At 38.1% G+C, this 24,026-nt stretch overlaps 1 protein-coding gene across 8 annotated transcripts in view; it reads right to left on the bottom strand.

Annotated features, from left to right (window-relative positions):
• LOC126256782 (E3 ubiquitin-protein ligase TTC3-like) overlaps positions 1-24,026 on the bottom strand; it is a 364,962-nt gene that overhangs the window by 122,889 nt on the left and 218,047 nt on the right. For all 8 annotated transcript variants that reach the window (XM_049955514.1, XM_049955508.1, XM_049955509.1 and 5 more), the window contains 2 exons: positions 11,541-11,768; positions 3,403-3,545 (listed from right to left, as the gene is read on the bottom strand). In XM_049955514.1, coding sequence (XP_049811471.1) covers positions 3,403-3,545; positions 11,541-11,768 — 371 coding nt within the window. The remainder of the gene's footprint in view (positions 1-3,402; positions 3,546-11,540; positions 11,769-24,026) is intronic.

Genomic DNA, 24,026 nt, shown 5'->3' on the forward strand with positions numbered 1-24,026 from the left:
TGTTTTCCATGGTGCCCTGTCATGAAAATATATTAACTGATAAACGTTCATAAGGGGACTGAATATAAACAAAATTTGTAAATGATGGATGTTGGGTGCTTAGCAACAGTACTTACAGTGAACATTTCTTAACAGTGTCAAAAGTTAGCGTTTTTGTTATTTTCCATGTAGCAGTCCGAAGGGTCATGGTCAACACACCTCAGTGTTATAAACACTTCCACGAAATCACAAACTAAAAAAAGGCTCACTATTAGCACTTTATCAATGAACAATCTGATTTCATACACACTCCACCTGTTTAACATGTACTGATAGCTTTACAAAGGTGCTACAAAGCAAAGGTATGCATTGTTTACATTGGTGTCAGCGATGAGATGAAAGGTATGAATTTACCACTGGTACATTTTACGCAGTAATAGATAAATAATCGATGTGCAGCAGAAAGTAATTAAACATAGTTACTCATTAAAAATTGTATGAAATAATGTTTCCTAAATAAAAATACCTCTTACACTTAACACATGTTACATAATTAATTTAACAGAAACATGTGAGGCATATATTTATGTTAGACCTGATGGAACTTATTTGTGTCACATGTGAGAGAAATTTTTGGAAGTTTTTCAGGTAAGCAGAAAAGGGAAATATTATGAATATACGTGAAGAAATAGAAATGTTTAAAGACAATAACTTATCACCACACAACATCCTCAATGAACATACTGAACTGGGACCGATGACCGTAGCAGTCTGGTCCCTTTAATCCCCCAAACCAACCAACCAACATACTGAACTAGCTAATAATGCTTTCTGGATGAAACTTCCAAATGTTATTCTCTCTGGACATGGACACACACACACACACACACACACACACACACACACACACCGCTCAAAGGTTTTTATTAAATTATCGATGGAACACATGTTAAGTATAAGAGGTATTTTTATTTTGTTAAGTATAAGAGGTATTTTTATTTCAAACACATTATTTCATATGATTTTTTAAAGAATAATTATGTTTAATTATTTCTGCTGCACATCAATTATTTATTTATTATTGCCGAAAATGTATAAATGGTAAAGTCATGTCTTACGCCTCATCTCTGACACCATTGAACAATGTATATTTTTACATGCTCCATAACATGTTCGTAAGCCATAATTAAATGCTAAATACGTGGTGTGTATATGAAATCAGGTTGTTTGTTGGAAAATTGCTAATGGTGAGCCATTTTTAGTTTGTGTTTTCGCAGAATTGTTTAACACTGGGGCATGTTTACCGTGATAGTACTGCATGGTACATGAAAAACAATAAAAACACAAGCCTTTAAAGCTATCAAGACATGTTTACTGTAAGTACTGGAGCTAACAGCCACTATGCAATTTCCAAATTTCATTTATCTTCATGCCCCTTATGAATATTTATCAGTTAATATATTTTCATGTTAGGCACGATGGCAGACAAAATAACAACCATCTGATTAGCAGTTCATCTTATAATGCAGCCAACTGACTATGAATGGAAGTTCAAAACCGGTACAGGCATGGAAAAATAAAATATGTTGAAAAAGGAAAAGGACTTTAAATTAGTGGTTGGTAGCTGGTTTTATAATATAGTTTATTATTTTTGCAGCTCTCACAATTTCCCAACATTTTATTGAATGAATTACCAGCTTTGTACTTAAAATTGATAAACTACCTGACTATCAATTATAAAAGTCATCATGTTATTAGTGGGAATAGTTTGCAGATCAGTTGTGCAGCTTACAACAATATTCGAGGGGGGGGGGGGGGGGTAAGGCATTGTACCATCTCTCTTAATGAACAACAGCATTCACACTGGGATTTTAGGAGGATAGTTGTTCGATCCAGCACACAATTTTAATCTGCCGGGAAGTTTCATATTTATCGGCAACTGTGACGAGAAGGATGAGTTATTTAAAAATATTCATTTACAAATTTAACAAGCAGAATACAGTGAATGTCCCAAAAATCTATTTTTGAGTTTTCAGCAAAATTTACAAATTGATTGCAGCATCAATATCTACATTCTTGGTTTTAAGCTTCGCCCAACTTTATTTTCTCTAGTAAATAAAAAAAAGTATTTTTTGTTATGCAGGATACCATGGGAAATGGAAAACACATGCAATACCTGGTAAACAACTGTATGAAATACAAAATTTTAGAAACAGTGTCTATACTTTAGAGTGTTTTGGGCATTTTCTCTGTGCAAAATTAATTTGTATTGTCAGTAAACCCATCCAGACAAGTCTGAAGCAACTGATTTTACATAGCGTTAAAACACCAATAAAAAGAGCATTTACAAGACAATAAAGGGATGATTTCAAAGGTGAAAACTTCAAAGTTTGCTAATAAAAATGGATTGTACTGTTATTACTGACTTTTTTACACCTCTTCTGCATTCATACTTTGCAAGGGAACATTCTTTGTTTGGTATACAAAAATTCCAGTGAATACTAATGTCCCATCTTTGTTCATCATTATAATTTCACTCTAGCTGCCTGGGTGTGGATTACAGGAGCTCTACACTTGTTTCAGGGCAATATGGGGTGGTTGGGAGTGTAGTATCTTTCAAGCTTCACTGACCATTCTGAAGGCAAGCCTAGCAGTCTGGTCCACACCAGACATCCAACTACCACTTGTCAAAATGCCATGAGCTATCATCTGGGCAATGGTGTTGGTTCACCATCTAGACTTCGTATGGGGGACCTGCTTTCTTGCAGACTTGATAGGGTCAAGGGCTACCAAAGGCTAATGGAGCAAACCCCAATAGAAAACTTCCAACAGTGTTAGTCCTGGCAGCCTACTGAAGGATAAATATTGATTGTCTTCAGTCACAAACTGAGCCTTGGTTTAACTTTGTTATGAAAAAAAAATTATATATAATTTTATAATATGAAACAATTTTGGTTGTTACTGTTTAACTAAGCACACAAAGTCTAGTGATAATGTGCTGATGCGGATGTAACCGTAAATTTGCACAGTGCACAGAGATCATTCGTAACATCTGAAAGTGCAAGTCCCTTCCTAATGTCGACACCTAATACGCTTCCAACATTAATTTTATTTTCTGCCCTTTGCCACAGTGTGTGAGAAACAAGTGTGGGAGAAAGGTTAGGGACAGTGTGAAGATGCCATTATTTTACTGATATTATGGTTGTATTCTTGACTGACCCTCAAGTTAATCATTATTCCAAATATGAAAAGAGGTCTATTTCTGAGTCCTTCGCAGATTTAAAAACTAAAGAAGGGGAAATGAACACTTGCAAATGAAGATAAATGTACAATATTTAATCACAACAGCAACACTTGCAGTGAAGCACGAAGGAAAATGACCTTTTATCACAGTGTATCATTTCACCAACTTATCCCACATACCTTTCTGCATTGTTTTCCTCCTTCAACTGTGATAATTCAGTATGATGTTTTTCCTTCATTTCCAGCAACATTTTGTCCTTCTGAGAAATCTCTTCAATGAACTTTTCCAATTTGAGCTGTGTCACATCCTGTTCACTGTCCACCTAAAAATTATAGAATATGGACTATCAGCATATATCGATAGTTAAATACAAAAGGAGAAAGAAAAAGGAAAGCAAACAAAAATACATGACTGAACACAGTAGGACAGAAAAAACTATAGGAGTGAGTTGTTTGGTTGTTTCATTGGTTCACTGTAGAATATTTATTTATTATGAATGAAAACAAGCAAAACTTTTGTAATACTCTAATCTAGCATTTTTGAACTGTGCGCAGTCTTACACCAGAAGCATCACGATGGCTTCACACAAATAATAATTTGGTCTATTTGCTTTTTAAGTAAAAGAGCTACATGTGCTCTAGCAGTGATATGTAGTGAGGCAGCAAGTAAGTGTTGTTATTATGTCAGTCTTGTATTGTGGAAGAAAAATTTGGTTAAAAAGGTATTCATTACTTTCTCACTGCCTTCTGCACTGTTTTAAAAGACTATAACTTTCAGCCGAGTGAAGAACTGAAGTTTGTGTTTGTGGCTCATTTAACTGAACTCAGTGATTATTTTTCGAAGTATTTTCCAAAGTAAACTGACTGTTTTGCAACATTTTGCAGTTGTCAACATGAACTACAGATTGCAAATGTACACCCAAATATGTGTGAAAAATCATGAGAATGATGAAACAGAGGAAAAAGGGGGAAACAAAATGAAGTCTGTGGAAGTCAACGATAGCGAAAGGTGAAAACTCACCAAAACTGGCGAGAAGTCACCATATCAAAGAAAAGATATAAATAATATATAAATATATATTTTATTGTAGGTAGCAGATCTGAGGGTGGATAAGTATGAAGAAGGGGGAGGGCAGATGTGACAGGATGAGGTAGAATTACTGGCTGTGAACTGGGATAGAACGGAGAAATAGTGGGGCGAGTGGATGGGTTCGTAGGATGAGATACAAGATCGTGTGGCACTGGAAAGGTGCAGGAAATAACACAAGAAAATACGGGAGAGTGATCAATTAGAAGGTATGGATTAATGATATCATTGGGAGTCATGTGGGTTATAATGTGCTACACCAACAATCAGCGTGGTCTTATAGCCATCTGTTGTGCGCGGCAGAGACGGCTGATACAGTGTGGCTCGTAAGTAGAGCATGCAGTGCGGTTTGTTAAGCGACAATAGAAACACATAGTGATGCATTAGAAAATAGTAACTAAGGAAAACAGCACTGGGTTAGGATTGAAGAAATGCCATCAGGCAAACATCAAACAATGGAAAATCCAGGATGGACTGTAACCATATTGTGAAAAGGAAAGTTGCTACTCACAATGTAGCGGAGTTGCTGAGTAGCAGAGAGACACAACAGAAAGACTGTCACAAATAATAGCTTTCGGGTCATAAGGTCTTTGACAAAATTCAATATTGTTACATTCCATCCTGGATTTACAATTGTTTCAGATTGAAAATATACAGGGTGTTACAAAAAGGTATGGCCAAACTTTCAGGAAACATTCCTCACACACAAAGAAAGAAAATATGTTATGTGGACATGTGTCCGGAAACGCTTACTTTCCATGTTAGAGCTCATTTTATTACTTCTCTTCAAATCACATTAATCATGGAATGGAAACACACAGCAACAGAACGTACCAGCGTGACTTCAAACACTTTGTTACAGGAAATGTTCAGAATGTCCTCCGCTAGCGAGGATACATGCATCCACCGCCTGTCGCATGGAATCCCTGATGCGCTGATGCAGCCCTGGAGAATGGCGTATTGTATCACAGCTGTCCACAATACGAGCACGAAGAGTCTCTACATTTGGTACCGGGGTTGCATAGACAAGAGCTTTCAAATGCCCCCATAAACAAAAGTCAAGAGGTTTGAGGTCAGGAGAGCGTGGAGTCCATGGAATTGGTCCGCCTCCACCAATCCATCGGTCACCGAATCTGTTGTTGAGAAGCATACGAACACTTCAACTGAAATGTGCAGGAGCTCCACCGTGCATGAACCACATGTTGTGTCGTACTTGTAAAGGCACATGTTCTAGCAGCACAGGTACAGTATCCTGCATGAAATCATGGCGGTGAATCGATGAAGTACAGTACATACTGACGAAACTAAAATGACCTCTAACATGGAAATTAAGCGTTTCCGGACACATGTCCACATAACATCTTTTCTTTATTTGTGTGTGAGGAATGTTTCCTGAAAGTTTGGCCGTACCTTTTTGTAACACCCTGTATATAGAGAAAAATACGCAAGACACAATTTATAATCTTGTGCTGAGATTTGACGACTGATGATCAAGAAGCAACTTAAGTCTATTCACCCTACATTTCAAGTCGGATGTCACGTGTGAAAGGTGTTGCAGATATTTATGGTCAGGACAAGGGACCCACGAACCAAAAAAAGTTTGAAAACCGCTGTCCTAAGCAGTTTTAGCTGTCAGTCCATCATCAGACACAAAGAAATATATGAGCGGTCATGTATTTTGTGAGATGGGAGTATGCTTTCGGGTGTACATGTGTGTGTGTTAATGTGTGCATTTTTGCTAGAAAAGGAGCTAGTGCTCAAAAGGTACTGTGAATACTGTTTTCTGTTACATGTCTCTGTGCTTCATGCATTATTCCACTATTGGTGAATGGTTGCCATTTCTCCCTTAATTTATGTGTTGCTCCATCCTGGAATTTCCATTACTGCTATATAATTACTGATGTTCAATATAAGACTGAATGATAATCTATTCTTGAAAATGGCCATCAATGCTAGCTCTAGTGTTATACAACTAGCTAATCCTCAATATCATGGAAAATACTTTATCTATTTTGCTCTTATCAATATTTGTTGTTAATGCAAAAGGGGAACCTTCTTTTCTGATATAAGCTTTCAACGCCCCACAAAAACAACACATAATGGGTCATAAGTAGCAATAAACTGCAAGACAGAAAGAAGTTTGAATAAAATAATTTCAGTGTTATGCTGCATCACTGTAAAGCATTGTATTTGTGATGGTCCTCTTCAGGGCAACAAACTGCCAGAGTCCCTATATACTGCTTTATTTCAGTTGCCAGAAGTGTACTGACATCACACTCTGGGTTGCCAGTCGACAGTTTCAAGTACAGATGCCTATGAAGAAGTGACTTAAGGTCAGCTATTGCCAGTGCTTCTCTGGAACGTGGGTAGTAGCAAAGAACAAATCAGTAGCTTGTAACCAGGGTAGTGTTTTCCTGCAGAGAGACAGTGATACCATATGGCAGTTTTCTTGTGGCCGCTCGTTTACACTTTAAAACCTGGGTCAAGTGGAGTTGCTAGCTGGCAAACGTGCCCCCAATAGCCTCTCTTATTTTTCGCTGCTACATCCACAACTGCTGAGCAAGCAGGGCAGCCCGAGGTTCTTGAAAAGTGATAAGAGTAGCCACAGCCCTGGCTGTGTTCAGCTATAGCTTATTTGTTGTGCTGCCCCACATACGCATGTTGTTTATACTCCAACATGGAAGTGCTAATCAGTCACACAGTTTCACTAATGCTGACTTAACTGCATACACAACAAAGTTTGTGGATGCCTGTAGTGTGGGGAGCAGATAAAGAATCCTTTGAAAGCCAGTTCTCTGACCCTGCTGCTGTTCGGGAACATTAGTTTAACTCCTCCACGGAAGGGCATCTGTCTACACAGTTGACGACACATCTCATGTAAAGTAAGTGAGCAGCAAGAATAGGTAGTTATGTTCCTTTGTCTGTTTTATCTCCATTGCACCCTGCTGCTATATCCATTCACATGAAATGTTGTCCGGAACTCATTTAATTCATGTTGGAGATTTGAGAGCATCACCGATATGGTTAGCCTGGGCTGTCAGCAATAAGTAGCACAGCATTCCCTTGTGCTGAATGGTAATGCGAATCTACATGCATATATCTGCTGGTGAGTGTCAGTTTCCTAAACACTTTGTGTCCTAGTTTGCTGTTACATCCAGAAATGAATTTTTGTATTATTTTCTATTTCTAGTGTGAACTGTATATTTTTATGTAGGCTGCTGAGGTGCTGACGAAATCTGCATAGTTCTGCTTCCCCATGTGGCCACACGACGAATGTGTCATAAATGTATCTCAGCCAGCAACATGAGCACAGTAACACAGAACTTCACACTGTCTGCTCGAATGCTTACATGAATAAGTCAGTTGCTACAGGTGAAAGGTGGCAACCCAGTGCCACTCCATCTATCTGGTCACAGAATTTGTCCTGCCAGCTAAAATATGTTGATGACAAGCACAATTGCACCAAGCTGCAGATGTCTTGTGGTATATGCTACTGTAGCATACTAAGGGTTTCAGCTATAGCCACTTTGGTAAACAGTATTTTACATCAGAGCTAACTATTAAATTCATAACTAATACTTGCTGTTCTCATACCAGTTGATCGAAATGTGTGGAATCCTTAACATAACACTTCATGTGGCCGACCATGTGACTTAACTTTTGGACTACATGTTCTGTCATATAGTACGTTGGTTAGTTGATCCCACTAGTGATTGGTTTTAAAGGAAAGGCTTCCTTATGTACCTGAGGTATGCCACATATTCTTGGTGCACTGAAACTTTAGATGTGACCCCCCTTAACTGTGTCAGGATTGATTCTACAACCTGTAATTAGGACATGTGCCTCCCTCACTATCTTCCCTGTGGGGTCACCTTTTAGTTCTTTGTAAGAGAGGTCATATGGTGACATGCTAATTTTGCCTTATACATTGTAGTGTACATTATTATTTTGGTCTTTCCTTTGTACATCTGTAGGATTATAATACCTTTGTTATTCTTTTGTCCACTTTGTGAGGCTCCCTCTTCAAGTGATATTTTCTGCTTTCAATGCTTTCATGGTGAAGTATTCTCATTATTTCCTGTCAGATCTTCTCTGCTTCTATCTGACAAAGTTTCTTAAGTGACACTTCAATGGCGTGTATGGTCTTTCCTCCTGGTATGTGCTGAGGTGTTGCAGAATAATTTGTGCCCTTAGACGGAACGTCTGAAGTTGCCTTCCTGATTGTATGTGTTGAAGGATTCACCAAAATGTGAAAAATATCCAGTTTCGTCTGAGCACTTCTTTTCACCTGTGCAAGCTCCACAAATTTCCTCTGGAGGTGATTCTTCAGGATCTTACTGCTGGCATGTTTGGTTAGATTGTCAGTGTTCTCCAGCTGAATTAAATATTATTTCTACGTGTGTTATAAAGACTAAGAAAAATCATAAAATCAAGTTCATGTGTATATTTCCCATCAGTTATATCATAAAAACAGCAATTTCCAGTGGAACAAAATTCACCTTTTATGACTGTCCTATAGGTGTGTCATTAATTCATTCAAAAATTGTGTAGCTCTTGTTGTACACTTAAATTTGTGAAAATTGTACAATTTAGGAAAAACCCAGACTTCGAGAATGTACAGGAAAGTGTTCTGGAAAGAAGTGATCAAGATTGTAATTTGGCTTGTTGGTCCAATTGGTTAGTGTCAGACTAGAAACATGGAACTTCAGAGTTTAATCCTAATTCGATTTTAAGTTTTTTCCTGTCATTTATCATTCCTTTCAGTAATGACAATGATTTATTAATCTGAAATATGCACAGCAGCACCATGGTTAGGAGACCACATTAAATTTAGGTTCCCCTATAATTGACTGGGTAACTCAATTCAAAGGTCACAGGTAGGAAAGGGCTACCAATTGCAACCTGACTAAGCCCAGTAAAGCACTCTACCCCAGATAGATGGCATACACATGAGCTTAACGGCACCATCTCGTATGACTGGAAAGAAAGCTCACTCACTGTTATATCAATCTAATAAGGGGGTCCTATGGAGTGGCACACAGTAAATGTACATCATTAATAAAATTGTTGGTAGGTCAGCACGTAGTACAGTCAAACTGTAATCATAAAGTAGCTGGTTTGAGGCCTGCTAGTTATCTTTTTTTTCCCTTTTTACTTCCATATTTAGGAACAAATATAACAATATTATGAAAAGGAAAGTTGCTACTCATCATATAGCAGAGACGCTCAGTCACAGATAGGCACAACAAGAAGTCTGTCTCAATTAAAGCTTTTGGGCATTAAGGCCTTCGTCAACAATAGATGACAGACACAAACTGGTGGTTTCAATTGCGTGAGACTGCAGTCATGTGTGTACAGTTGACGAAGGCCTTAATCGCCAAAAGCTTCAATTGTTAGAGTCTTTTTGTTGTGCCTATCTGCAACTCAGCATCTCTGCTTTATGGTGAGTAGCAACTTTACTTTTCATAATATTGTTGTTCAACAAATATACATGTTAATTAACAAATATGAAGTCATAATTTAATAAAAGTAAAATCTTTTTATTTTAACTGCTATTTACATGAAACTGAGAACATTCATGAAGAATTAAAATTTAGCTTAAGAATGCAAAATATTGAATAGGAAGTAAAATACTTATTTATTCTAGAGACTGAGCAGTAATACTGATGTATATAATTTTCTTCATTTAGCAAAAAGGCTTTTCAAATGTCTGTTACGTAATTAAAAAAGTTTTTATTATATATTATGATTCAATATTTATTAATTAACATTTCCATTTGTTCATAAATATGTAATTTAAAAAATAAAGTAGAAAAGAAAGTTTGCTAGCAGTGATTACACTTTGATTATGCTATGTTCTGAGCTACCAAAGAACAGTTTAATAATATTGTAATGTTTTATATTGAACAGCACTTGAAAATCTTCTAATCTTCAAATATGACTTTTTCGAGTGGTGTGTTGCACTGCTTTAGGAAACTGATATCTGGGCTCTTACACTCAAGTATTGTGTGTGTGAAGAAAACGAAAGTGAAGCAGTCCATAAGGTCCCCTTTTAAGTACACAACAAGCTATGAAATGGAGTAAGAATGGAAACCAACAACTTATATGGCTTTTTGACTTAAAAGGCAGCAATAGTAGTATGTAAGTTACTTTGAATGGCAGAATGACTAGCCTCCAAGAGAGAGTGTCTTGCCATAATATTCCAACTCAAACAAGGCTTGTCGCTGCAAATATGATGCACATGAGGAGCCAGAATATGAAAGAGGGTAAAAAGCAGCGAATGTACCCAACGGCACATTGTTATGACAGCACAGGGTGACCACACATTGTCCATACAGCTTTTGCTGCTGCACAGCTATTCTTGCAGCCTTTACTTTATGATCGAGCATCCCACAGATGTGAACCCATCTGTGTAGACTGTTTGATGCTGAATGCAGACATATACATGTACACTAGTGGCATGGACTGTGCAATTTCTTGTTGAGATGCACGGTGTGCCAACAACGGCAACTGTTGGACCACAATTGTTTTACAGTGTGAGGTCCTGCAGAAACCTTCATGAGAAACTCGGCAGAATATATGGGAAGGACTCAGCAAGCATTCTGCTAAAAATGACCGATACTACAACTTCTTAGCCCTGCACTTTTTCCCAACACGTCACCCATTAAACATGTTTGGGACTTGGTTGATTAGCAACTCACTTGTCGCAATCCTCTAGCAATTACTGTTGAGGCTTTATGGCACCACCTACAAACCCCACAGGTGGAGAGGAGATCCACCAGACATATGAAGGTGCTCTCTGATTCTCTGTCATGATATTTTGGGCCTTTGAATGCACCAACTGTGGGCTTCATATCATACTGAAACCCCAAAATAAATGATCATGCACAGTTCTGCAATACTTATCAAATCTGTTGTACCAAATATACAGCATAAGATTAATTTCAGTTACAATTTACGCGTATATTAGTTTACTATGCCATTAGATTTCACAGAGGGACTTCTGGACTTAAGGCTCATTATTGCAGGTAAGTTTTCCTTCTCTGCTGAGATCTATTAATCCTATCTTCTCCTCAGGCTGCACAATTGAAACAGAGCCTCATATAGGATACATCAGGCACAATACCTATTTGCTACATAGTTTTAACCACTATTAACAAAGCAAATTATCAAGGCACGTAAAAACTGACAATATATTTCAAAATAGTACATTACAAATAGTTATGTTTACCTGTATAATTTTATCTGCACTGGTGACAGAATTATTTTTGGTTCCATTTATTGGTAGTACTGCTGCAAGTGTGCCTATTCTCTCTCCTAACGAATCTTGTAATTTAATATTAAGTGATTCTTGTCCTTGTATTGGTTTTGAGAAGATACTCTGCAGCTTTGCTGTCTCCTCTGACAGCAAATTGTCTTCAGTATTTTCTTCACATCGCTTGTTTTCTTCACCGAGAGTCTGATCAACATTGGTAAGTATTTTAATTACTTGGACGGAACTTTCATACTAAAATAGAAATTATATTCACTCTTTAACACTATAACACATGCATAAAAAAGCATTCAAAAATTTGAAGTTCCAACATGGCTTGACATGCAAGATCTACTATAAATGATTCATTCTTTTTCAAAGGTATATATTTTCCAAAGTATTACATGTCCAAATATAACTGACGCATGAACAGAACCATAAACTCACCAAGTTTGCATTTTGCACTCTGCATATGCGCTATGAGTGCATCTCAGGTCACACAACAAATATCTAAGTGGTAGTCAAGTTCGTTCTACACCTTATGTAATGACATCCTGTAAATGGTCATCACAGCAGCATTGGTACATTCTCTGAGCTGTTCCATTGTTCTTGACAGTAGTGGCAGTAGAGATATGTAAACATGGGCCTAATGTACACTGAATGAAAGAAGTCACTATGCTTAAGTCAGGTGACTTGGGGGGGGGGAGTGTACAGAGTCACATAATCTTTACCACAACATGCAATCCAGCAATGGAAAAGTTCATCATTTAGGTAGACATCTCGTTGGAAGATGAAATTCTCGGAATCAGCAGTCAGTTGTGGAAACTAAAACTACTGCAACATATCGAGGTAAGAGATACCCGTTACAGCCTCCTTGTCAAAGAAAAATGGTCCATACAGCTTTGTCTGTTACACTGCACAGAAAACATTAACTCTGGCAAATCTCATTCATGCACCACACTTTCATGATGATTTTCAGTGTGTCACACTCTCACATTGTGATGATAGACCTTTCCAGATAAATGAAAGGATGCTTCATTACTGGAGACGTTTGTAGGCGAAATATTCACCTCAAGCTCTTCCTGGAGTGTGACGCAAAATTGAAGATGCTAGCAATAATGTTCGAATTTTTATTCCTGTACAAGCTGCAGACAGTATGGTTTGAAATGGAACTGCCACCATAAAAACACACACACACACCACTGTTTGATGTGGTATTCCAAGTTTGTGGCTTGTGTAGATTGTTGCCTATGACACTTTCCCGCTCTATCTACAAGCCTGCATCTGACAATTGGTTCTGTTTACAGAGACAATCATTGTCCCTAAATAGTCCACACCAAAGCACAATGCTCTGTTTACATGGCAGTTCTTTTCCATACTTCCTTCTGAATGCATGTGCGTGACTTCTAATGCCAATTGGTGGACACAACTGAACTTCTATGAGTTATGGTTCTATTCCTGTGGCAATCATATTTGTACACTGGAAAATAAAAAACTTTGAAAATGAATGGATCATTTATAGTGGCAATGTGTATGTAAATATACAATACAGTAGTATAAAAAATTTCACCTGCAAATACTGATAGGGCAGGAGTAACGCTACAGCAGTTAAAGAAATTACTGTCAATACAAATAAAATGATATTCACTGACCTACAGATCAACCATATGCAATATAGGAAGGTGGATAAGTCCACTAGGGAGAAACTGAGCTACAATCTTATAACATCACGAACCATAGACCAAAAATCCTTTTGCAGTGCAGAAGTGCAACACATAATAATATCTGAACAAAACCCGGACACCCATTTATACCTATATAAATTAAATCAACTCATCAAAGCATAATACACGTAATTTCAGTTTCAGTATGTCTAAGACGTTCAAACAACTACAGGAATACATTAAATCATTGATGAAGTACTCCAAGCATCTTGTGGAATGATCAAAGCACTAAATACTTCTGAACTGCACATAGTGGCAACCCCTTGGCACCACATCTTTAGTTACTAACGTTACAGGTGAAGAAACGAGAGAATGGGAAATATTCTCATACATGACCCAATCAAATACTCTAGTTACTTCAAGTTATGCGGAAACTTCTCTGAACTTGAAAATGGTGTTGCAAAGAATTCTCTTCTTTTGCACCTACTCATAGGTCTGTCCATGACAGCATTTTAAAAATAAAACTCTTGGATGAGTTCCGCTCTAGTGGTGTTTCTACATTGATAATACATTATTCATATGATTACAGGGGTAAGATGAATTGTTTTAAGTTTTACAGGCATTTATATTATATCCTCACCAACATCTATTTTATAGCAGAGTCTTTCCTCAACATGTTTGTTGTATGTTTCTGGAGAGTGACTAGAGTAGGGACGTTAAACAAAAATCATTTAAAATGGTTCCAGCAACATATGGCATGAAAGACACTACGACAGAAGATGTTCCAGCAAGGACTTACCAAAAAATGATACAAGTAAATGAGAGAGAACATACAAAAAACAAGACTCATTAATTGCACTGGTGAATTGTTCTGCAAGTTTTTTGGCATCAACCACAAGATAAATAACATTAAGGTCAGTGAAAGTTTCAGACAACAGCTGATATTAATGAAAAACAGCACAAATTTAACAAAATGCAAACTTGAAAGGTGGACCTCAGAATAAAGGAACCCGTTTCCTTGGACATAACTGTCACACTCATCTTGGAAAAAGAAATGGGTTGTAGTGCTAAAAAATTAAGACAAACCCATGGAGGAAGGAGAGTTCACCAATGTTCATATTGTTACCAAAGTGTTTAACATGACTGATAAATGAAAAGTAAGACTGGACCAAAACAGTAAACAGCACAAACTCAGGCAATAGTTAAAAGGCTTCTAGTGATACACACTTCTACCTTCGAAATATTTTGCCGACTTCTTGTTGTTGCAGGCGTAACCTCTATAGTAAACAAAACCAGCAGCAATCAACAACTCAAATCATATTCTGATAATTTGATCCCATGAACAGAGTTTTAACCAGAAATATAGGAAATAATTTCCTTAAGGAGATGGAAGACTGAACACTGGACTTCATGTGCTGCACTGGCCGAACACAGTAAGACATAGCAATGAAGTAAAAATGGTGAACAAAAGAATTTTTACAACCATATCATACATAAAACTAGCAATTGTTACTGTCATTTTTGAGTTCATGGGGGAAACTAACCTACCAACAATTTCTAAAACATTATGCTAACTAAATATCAATTTGTCAGTGCAAGCTAGTTTTGTAATAGAGTTGCAAGTTTAACTTTCAAACTTTTTGGTATGTACTTCACGGGAAAAAATAAATTTTGTCACACTTAAGTGATGTTCCTCTTTGATTACAAGAAACTTTACACTGCGTAAAGTAACTGCTGGGAAATATTGAAGCTCATAAAGCTTACATTTAAACTCCAGGGATAAGATGAAATTAAATAACAACAATAATAATGTTCCTGACATGGTCTCATTAAGTGTTACTACTGTAGCTATGCAAATTTGGTACATAAAACAGCTAATGCAGGTTTTTAAATGTGTACATATGTTTCTTACAAGCAATTTTCAAATGACTGTAACTGTAAGTTTTCGGTCTTGTTCATGGCAAATCAGCACCTCCATTGTTCAGAGATTTGTTACTTTCACTATTTTTTATATCTCAAAAAGGACTTTTCATTAGTATATTTATATGGAAGATATATACATATACAATGATAAAAAATACTTTGATATCCACTGCAGTTCATTATAAATACACCAGTCAAACACACAATTGTGCATATGGCCTCTTTTTTTTGTTTCCCTTCATCCTCACAGGAAGTGATCCCCTTTCATTATGGAGTCTGAGCAGTGGCAGATGCATAGGAGGGGCGCATGGGGCGCGTGCCCCCCCCCCCTCCCGCCCCCATTGAGGGGCCACCTGCATTGCCAGCCACACCACCTCCACTAGTCAACCCGCACGCTATTTGTTCGCTTCTTTCATCAGTCAATTCGACTGACTTGAGTTATCGACTAGTTGTACTTTCCTATGTAGCGTGAGCGTCCACATCATTGTATTTTATACGTTTCTGTCTGGCACACCGGTAGCTAACACACACCTAAGAGAAAAGTCTCGGACATTCTAGTGATCTCAATACGTTATTCTGTCTGGCATTCGTTCAAGAAAAGTCGCGAATATCCTACTGTTTTCTTGTACAGAGAACCTTCGATACATAGCATTTTAATATGGACTATTTGTCAAATAGGAAGCACATTTACATTCAGAAGCAGAAATATTAAGACTGAAGAATGAATAAGGAAAAAGTCCTAGTTGTAGCAAGTGCAAATGTTAATTATTAGTCAAGAGTGAGAGTGATTGGCTGATTGTGAATTATTAATAATAGTAATTCATAGTAATTCCTCAGTAAAAATATTTTAATGAGACTCGTAACAATATTTTTACTAAAAACCTAACAGTAGTCTCCCATACGTAACTTGTAATACGAGTTAGGTAGGTGAAACTATTGATGGGTATCTCTCCGGTAATGGTGACTTTCGAGAAGATTCCTAAAAAGGCATTGTTATTATATAGGCCCTCTATCAAGTACACTAGAAACGAACAGAATCGACAATAAAAGTTCCACACACATAAATTGCCGGATGACGTCATCATTGGAAACTGACACTTATGTTGTACGTTGTGAAGTACATATTGGCTTGTTGCTTTCACAATAGGTATTTGTTCACACTCCATAAAAGTCTGGAAGCAAACATTCTGGCAGCGAATGTTCTCGAAGCAACCGAGCTACATATATAAGGGCAGCGGAGTCGCTGACAGGTAGTCGTTTGAAAACTACAATCTTCGTGATAACTTGGAAGTGATTATTGGCTATTACCACGGACTACAGTCAGTGTTCTGCTTAATGATATTACAAATATGCAGAGTGTGACCTTGTGTGTTTTAGTGCTAAGTGTACTAGTGTTGCATTTTTCAGTGGGAATAAAGTGTTTATTCGAGAATAATTGGCATCTAATTTACCTATGTCATAACAACATAATAAAATGGATCGTGATGTAATACAAAAAAGGAAAGTAGAAACATCTGAAGATTCTAGTCACAATTCAGCTGCAAAAACACCATCAGATGTACAGGCACAGCCCAGCACTTCATTGAAACTTCCACAACAAAGTTCATTGACCGATTCCTTTAATCCCAATGATTTGGCAATTATTTGATATATTAGCGTCAGCAAATATTAGTGATGATATAAAACACAAGCTTCCCACAGCTCCAATGATACCTGAAAAAAGTTATATCTTTCCTACTTCTGAGCACAAGAGGGGATGGGTTGAACACAGGTAAGTGCAAAATAATAATTGAACAGTACCCGTGGCTGGTATTCTCACAAGTTAAAAAGGGACTTCTTTGCATTAACTGTCCAATTTTTGTGAATAATAAAATGGTTGGAGGAAAGAAATCCATTATTTCCAAGAAATATGTGACTGAACCACTAACAAAGTTTGCCAAACTTAATGGTAAAGATGGTGACCTTGAGAGCCACTCTCAGCTCAACAGATGCACAATTATTTTTGGCGACGGGAGACAAACGTGAACTTGAGGTCATAAATCAATTGTCAAGACAGAGAATGGAAAGCATTAGGGAAAACAGAGACCGTCTTGTACCTATAATAAAAACAATCATATTTCACGGAAAGCAAAATATTCCTCTACTGGGGCATAGAGATGATGGGAGTCTATTAGAAAATAAAAGATCGTAAAAGTATAGTGAGTAATGAGGGAAACTTTAGACCTCTTCTAAGACTTAGAATTGACGCTGGAGATTTGCAACTAAAATATCACCTTGAGACCGCTAAAGCGAACGCCACTTACATAAGTAAACTAATGTGTAACGAACTAATTTCATGCTGTGAAACAGTGATTTTATGGAGAATCTGGAGGATATCACAGATTATCATTATTACAGTATAATATTTGATGAGACTACGGACATAGCACACGTTGCCCAATTGAGTTTAGCTGCAAGGTATGTTGATGGTGACAACAAATTACACGAAAGATTTCTGGGTTTCATTGACATCCATAAAGACAATGATTGTAGTGGAAACATTGATGATGAACATCAAGAGAGTCAAGATGAAAAGCGTAGCATTACTGGTGAAGTATTAGGTACTATGATTCTAAAGAGAATGGAAAGCCTTTCTCCATCAAAGGAGATGGTTGCTCAGTTAATATGTCAGAATTGAAAGGAGTTGTGGCTACAATAAAAAAGAAAGCTAGCAATGCGAAGTAGCAACATGTCGAAGTCATCAGCTCAACCTTGCTGTCTATCACATTTGCAATGTTATAAGTGTGAGAAACTCACTTGGTACTATTGAAGAAGTAGTATCATTCTTTGCAGTGTCTAGCAAGCGGTTCGTAACATTGAAGAGTCACCTAGAACACTTGCTGCAGTCACATTGTTAAATGAGATGGGTTGAGCGACAAGATGCTGTTAGTCAATTCACAGCTGATCTCGGAACAGTTTGCAAAGTTCTTAAACAAATACAGTGTTGAAGGGATAGAACAACGGCTGCCAAAGCTCTCTAATTGCGAGTTTATCATCACCCTGTTTACACTGAGTATAACATATCCAGTCAGCAAAATCTTACAAGATCCTAGCTTGGACACCACAATGGCAAAAGCAAAATTAGATTCTATGCTCAAGGTGTGCGACAGCATGAGTGCTAATGCTGATAGCCACTCTGCTCGTATTGTTGAAGAGGTGAAGGCAGTTATGGAAGAGTTAGAAGTGAAGATGAGTGTTCCTCGTCTTACAGGCAGACAAAGACAAAGGGAAAAATGTGATCATAATGATGATGGTATGACATATTGGAAAAGAACTGTTTTTATTCCAACACTGGACCATGTTACAACTGACATGAGAGAACATTTTGCTGAAGAAAATATTTATCATTTAAAATTCAACATACTTTTGCCTTCACAACTACTGAAACATGATGGTGATGATCTGGCACATAACTGAATCAGTGCTTAACTGTACTACCATTCTATGAAGAAGAATCATTCTTTGTAATTAAAAAGACACTAATGGGATAGATTCTTCAATACAAGCAAACAAGCATAAGCATGCTTAATGATCATGGTTCTTCTGTTATGCAATCGTTGTGTGTTTGTCCTAGATTTGACTATCCTACTTTGCACTTATAGTACAAAATATTTGCCTGTTTAGCTGCATCTACTGCTACAGTAGAAAGAAGTTTTTCATACAAAGACATGGCTGTGGTCAACAATGAAGGAGGATTGACTTAATTGTTTAGCTCTGTTGAACACGCACCCTGACATTGACTGTCCTATTGACAATGTAATTAACAATCTGCCAAGAAGAATAACCACACAAACTTCATCATTTAAGGAAGAAAACCACGATTGTAATTTTTTTGTATCGTAAGATGGCATTGCCTTGTATATGTGTATAATCAGTTTCAATAAAATTAACAAACTTTGCATGTGACTTGATTATATTTTATTACGGTAAAAGTAAAGGTAGCTCAAGATATTTATAGTGCTCCCTTCTTGAGGTTTTTCTGTATCCGCCACTGAGTCTGAGTGACCTGCCAGTTCTTTATAACCTTTCTCAACCTGCCTCTCTTTTCTCCCTGAGGATGTAATTTGTAGTTCCAAAAGTTGTTATTAGTGTTTTCACATTTATGTGTGTCTATCATCAGTATTGTAATTTTACTCTTGAAGGTATTACTAATGGCTATCCACTCTGTTTCTTTGTAATTTTATAGTATTAATTTTAATTATATTACAAGTTAATACATCAATGTTAAGAGCTTTTGTGAGAATATTCTTCAACAGAGTAGCGGTAGTTCCCCCAACAGAAAATCAGTCATAACTCCACCACATTATCTACAAGATATTTAAAATCCTTGTGCAGGTTATCAAACACAACTGTATCTGACGCATTTCAGGAATAATTTTATGTCTTTATAAGTCTTTGCAGAGGTCATTTTGATTCTACTACTATCTTCATGCTTTTCATCATGTTTCGCCTATAGGTGTAGTCGTGTGTATTGCATACACGTCTGAACCAAGGCACTTCATTAATTTGGGAGAATGGATTTTCCAATTGAGGTTGTGAGCTATATATAGCACTAAAAAACTAAGCACCATTTGCTCCTTGTATTTCACTGTTTTAATATACTGTTTTTATAGTTTGTGATATCATATGAGAAGTACTGAACTGAAAGTAGGTTGTAATGTTAATCCACCAGAAATGTACAGACACTGGAAGGAAGAAAGAATTATCTCAAACTAGTAATTTAAGTGGTGAAATTTAATTCAAACTACAAGCAATTCCAACAAAAAAAGTGTAAGAGACAAGGAGTAGCAGAAGAGACTGTAAGTAAACGTGAAGTGTAAACAATACATCTATTACTGGGTTACTCAGTCATCCATTTACAATAAGGCTATATTTTAACATCAAATCTGACTCAGGCAAGGCAGGGGATTTTTGTCTACATATGCAGGCATTTTATGAAGTGACTCAGTACACAAGAGTTAACTATGTAATGTTGCATGGACTGATTCTATTATCTACCATGATATTTCAAACACAAGCCCCAATGACATTTCTAGTAAATGAAAACAATTTTATTTGTATATGAAGCCAAACAGGCAAAAGTAAGTGAATTTTTGATCATCAAAGAAGAAAGATATATGGGTTTCCAGCACGCTAGGTTAATAATGGGACAGTAACTTGTGCTAACCAGCTTGCAGTAGAAAACAGCCAACGTTGAAAGATTCAGTTTTTTATTTAATTGAAAAATGTTTGTGTTGTATGTCTATCCCGCCAATGTTCACAAAAAAAAAAAAAATAAATAAAATAAATAAATAAATAAATAAATAAATAAATAAATAAATACTTCGATATACATGTCTACATCTACATCTACATCCATACTCCGCAAGCCACCTGACGGTGTGTGGCGGAGGGTACCCTGAGTACCTCTATCGGTTCTCCCTTCTATTCGAGTCTTGTATTGTTCGTGGAAAGAAGGATTGTCGGTATGCTTCTGTGTGGGCTCTAATCTCTCTGATTTTATCCTCATGGTCTCTTCGCGAGATATATGTAGGAGGGAGCAATATACTGCTTGACTCCTCAGTGAACGTATGTTCTCGAAGCTTTAACAAAAGCCTGTACCGAGCTACTGAGCGTCTCTCCTGCAGAGTCTTCCACTGGGGTTTATCTATCATCTCCGTAACGCTTTCGCGATTACTAAATGACCCTGTAACAAAGCGCGCTGCTCTCCGTTGGATCTTCTCTATCTCTTCTATCAACCCTATCTGGTACGGATCCCACACTGGTGAACAGTATTCAAGCAGTGGGCGAACAAGCATACTGTAACCTACTTCCTTTGTTTTCGGAGTGCATTTTATTAGGACTCTTCCAATGAATCTCAGTCTGGCATCTGTTTTACTGACGATCAACTTTATATGATCATTCCATTTTAAATCACTCCTAATGCGTACTCCCAGATAATTTATGGAATTAACTGCTTCCAGTTGCTGACCTGCTATTTTGTAGCTAAATGATAAGGGAACTATCTTTCTATATATTTGCAGCACATTACACTTGTCTACATTGAGATTCAATTGCTATTCCCTGCACCATGCGTCAATTCGCCGCAGATCCTCCTGCATTTCAGTACAATTTTCCATTGTTACAACCTCTCGATACACCACAGCATCATCTGCAAAAAGCCTCAGTGAACTTCCGATGTCATCCACAAGGTCATTTATGTATATTGTGAATAGCAATGGTCCTATGACACTCCCCTGCGGCACACCTGAAATCACTCTTACTTCAGAAGACTTCTCTCCATTGAGAATGACATGCTGCGTTCTGTTATCTAGGAACTCTTCAATCCAATCACACAATTGGTCTGAGAGTCCATATGCTCTTACTTTGTTCATTAAACGACTGTGAGGAACTGTATCGAACGCCTTATGGAAATCAAGAAACACGGCATCTACCTGTGAACCCGTGTCTATGGCCCTCTGAGTCTCATGGACGAATAGCGCGAGCTGGGTTTCACACGACCGTCTTTTTCGAAACCCATGCTGATTCCTACAGAGTAGATTTCTAGTCTCCAGAAAAGTCATTATACTCTAACATAATACGTGTTCCAAAATTCTACAACTGATTGACGTTAGCGATATAGGTCTGTAGTTCTGCACACCTGTTCGACGTCCCTTCTTGAAAACTGGGATGACCTGTGCCCTTTTCCAATCTTTTGGAACGCTATGCTCTTCTAGAGACCTACGGTACACCACTGCAAGAAGGGGAGCAAGTTCCTTCGCGTACTCTGTGTAAAATCGAACTGGTATCCCATCAGGCCCAGCGGCCTTTCCTCTTTTGAGCGATTTTAATTGTTTCTCTATCACTCTGTCGTCTATTTCGATATCTACCATTTTGTCATCTGTGTGACGATCTAGAGAAGGAACTACAGTGCAGTCTTCCTCTGTGAAACAGCTTTGGAAAAAGACATTTAGTATTTCGGCCTTTAGTCTGTCATCCTCTGTTTCAGTACCATTTTGGTCACAGAGTGTCTGGACATTTTGTTTTGATCCACCTACCGCTTTGACATAAGACCAAAATTTCTTAGGATTTTCTGCCTTGTCAGTACATAGAACTTTACTTTCGAATTCATTGAATGCCTCTCGTATAGCCCTCCTCACACTACATTTCGCTTCGCGTAATTTTTGTTTGTCTGCAAGGCTTTGGCTATGTTTATGTTTGCTGTGAAGTTCCCTTTGCTTCCGCAGCAGTTTTCTAACTCGGTTGTTGTACCACGGTGGCTCTTTTCCATCTCTTACGATCTTGCTTGGCACATACTCATCTAACGCATATTGTACGATGGTTTTGAACTTTGTCCACTGATCCTCAACATTATCTGTACTTGAGACAAAACTTTTGTGTTGAGCCGTCAGGTACTCTGTAATCTGCTTTTTGTCACTTTTGCTAAACAGAAAAATCTTCCTACCTTTTTTAATATTTCTATTTACGGCTGAAATCATCGATGCAGTAACCGCTTTATGAACGCTGATTCCCTGTTCTGCATTCACTGTTTCAAATAGTTCGGGTCTGTTTGTCACCAGAAGGTCTAATATGTTATCGCCACGAGTCAGTTCTCTGTTTAACTGCTCAAGGTAGTTTTCAGATAAAGCACTTAAAAAAATTTCACTGGATTCTTTGTCCCTGCCACCCGTTATGAACGTTTGAGTCTCCCAGCCTATATCCGGCAAATTAAAATCTCCACCCAGAACTGTAACATCGTGGGGAAATCTACTCGAAATATTTTCCAAATTATCCTTCAGGTGCTCAGCCACAACAGCTGCTGAGCCAGGGGGCCTATAGAGACATCCAATTATCATGTCTGAGCCTGCTTTAACCGTGACCTTCACCCAAATTATTTCACATTTCGGATCTCCGTCAATTTCCTTCGATACTATTGCACTTCTTATCGCTATAAACACGCCTCCCCCTTCACTGTCCAGCCTGTCCTGCGGTATACATTCCAATCTGAGTTCAGGATTTTATTACTGTTTACGTCTGGTTTCAGCCAACTTTCTGTCCCTAGTACTATATGGGTGTTGTGACCGTTTATTAATGAGAGCAGTTCCGGGACCTTTCTATAGACGCTCCTGCAGTTTACTATTAGCACATTAATATTGTTATTCCCTGTTGCATTTTGCCTACTCCTACCTTGCCCCGTCTCAGGAGGCATCTTCTCGGGCTTAGGGAGGGAATTCTCTAACCTAAAACACCCACATGTGCACTCCACACGTACTCCGCTACCCTTGTAGTCGCTTCCGGAATGTAGTGCACACCTGACCTATTCAGGGGGACCCTACATTTCTCCACCCGATAGCGGAGGTCGAGAAATTTGCACCCCAGATCTCCGCAGAATTGTCTGAGCCTCTGGTTTAAGCCTTCCACTCGGCTCCAAACCAGAGGACCGCGATTGGTTCTGGGAACGATACTACAAATAGTTAGTTGTGATTCCACCCCGCAAGCGAGGCTTTCCGTCTTCACCAATTCCATCGACCGCTTGTACAAACTGAGGATGACCTCTGGACCCAGACAGCAGGAGTCATTGGTGCCGACATGAGCAACAATTTGCGTCGGGTGCACCCAGTACTCTCTATCGCCGCCAGCAGGGCCTCCTCCACATCTCGGATGAGACCTCCCGGCAAGCAGACAGAGTGAACACTGGCCTTCTTCCCCGACCTTTCCGCTATTTCCCTAAGGGGCTCCATCACCCGCCTAACGTTGGAGCTCCCAATAACTAATAAACCCGTCCCCCCGTGTGCCTGCTTGGGCCTTGCTGAAGGAGCGGCCACATGTCCACTCACAGGCAGAGCGGGCGATGCCACAC

Source organism: Schistocerca nitens, chromosome 1, assembly GCF_023898315.1.
Source record: "Schistocerca nitens isolate TAMUIC-IGC-003100 chromosome 1, iqSchNite1.1, whole genome shotgun sequence".
Lineage (NCBI taxonomy): Eukaryota > Metazoa > Arthropoda > Insecta > Orthoptera > Acrididae > Schistocerca > Schistocerca nitens.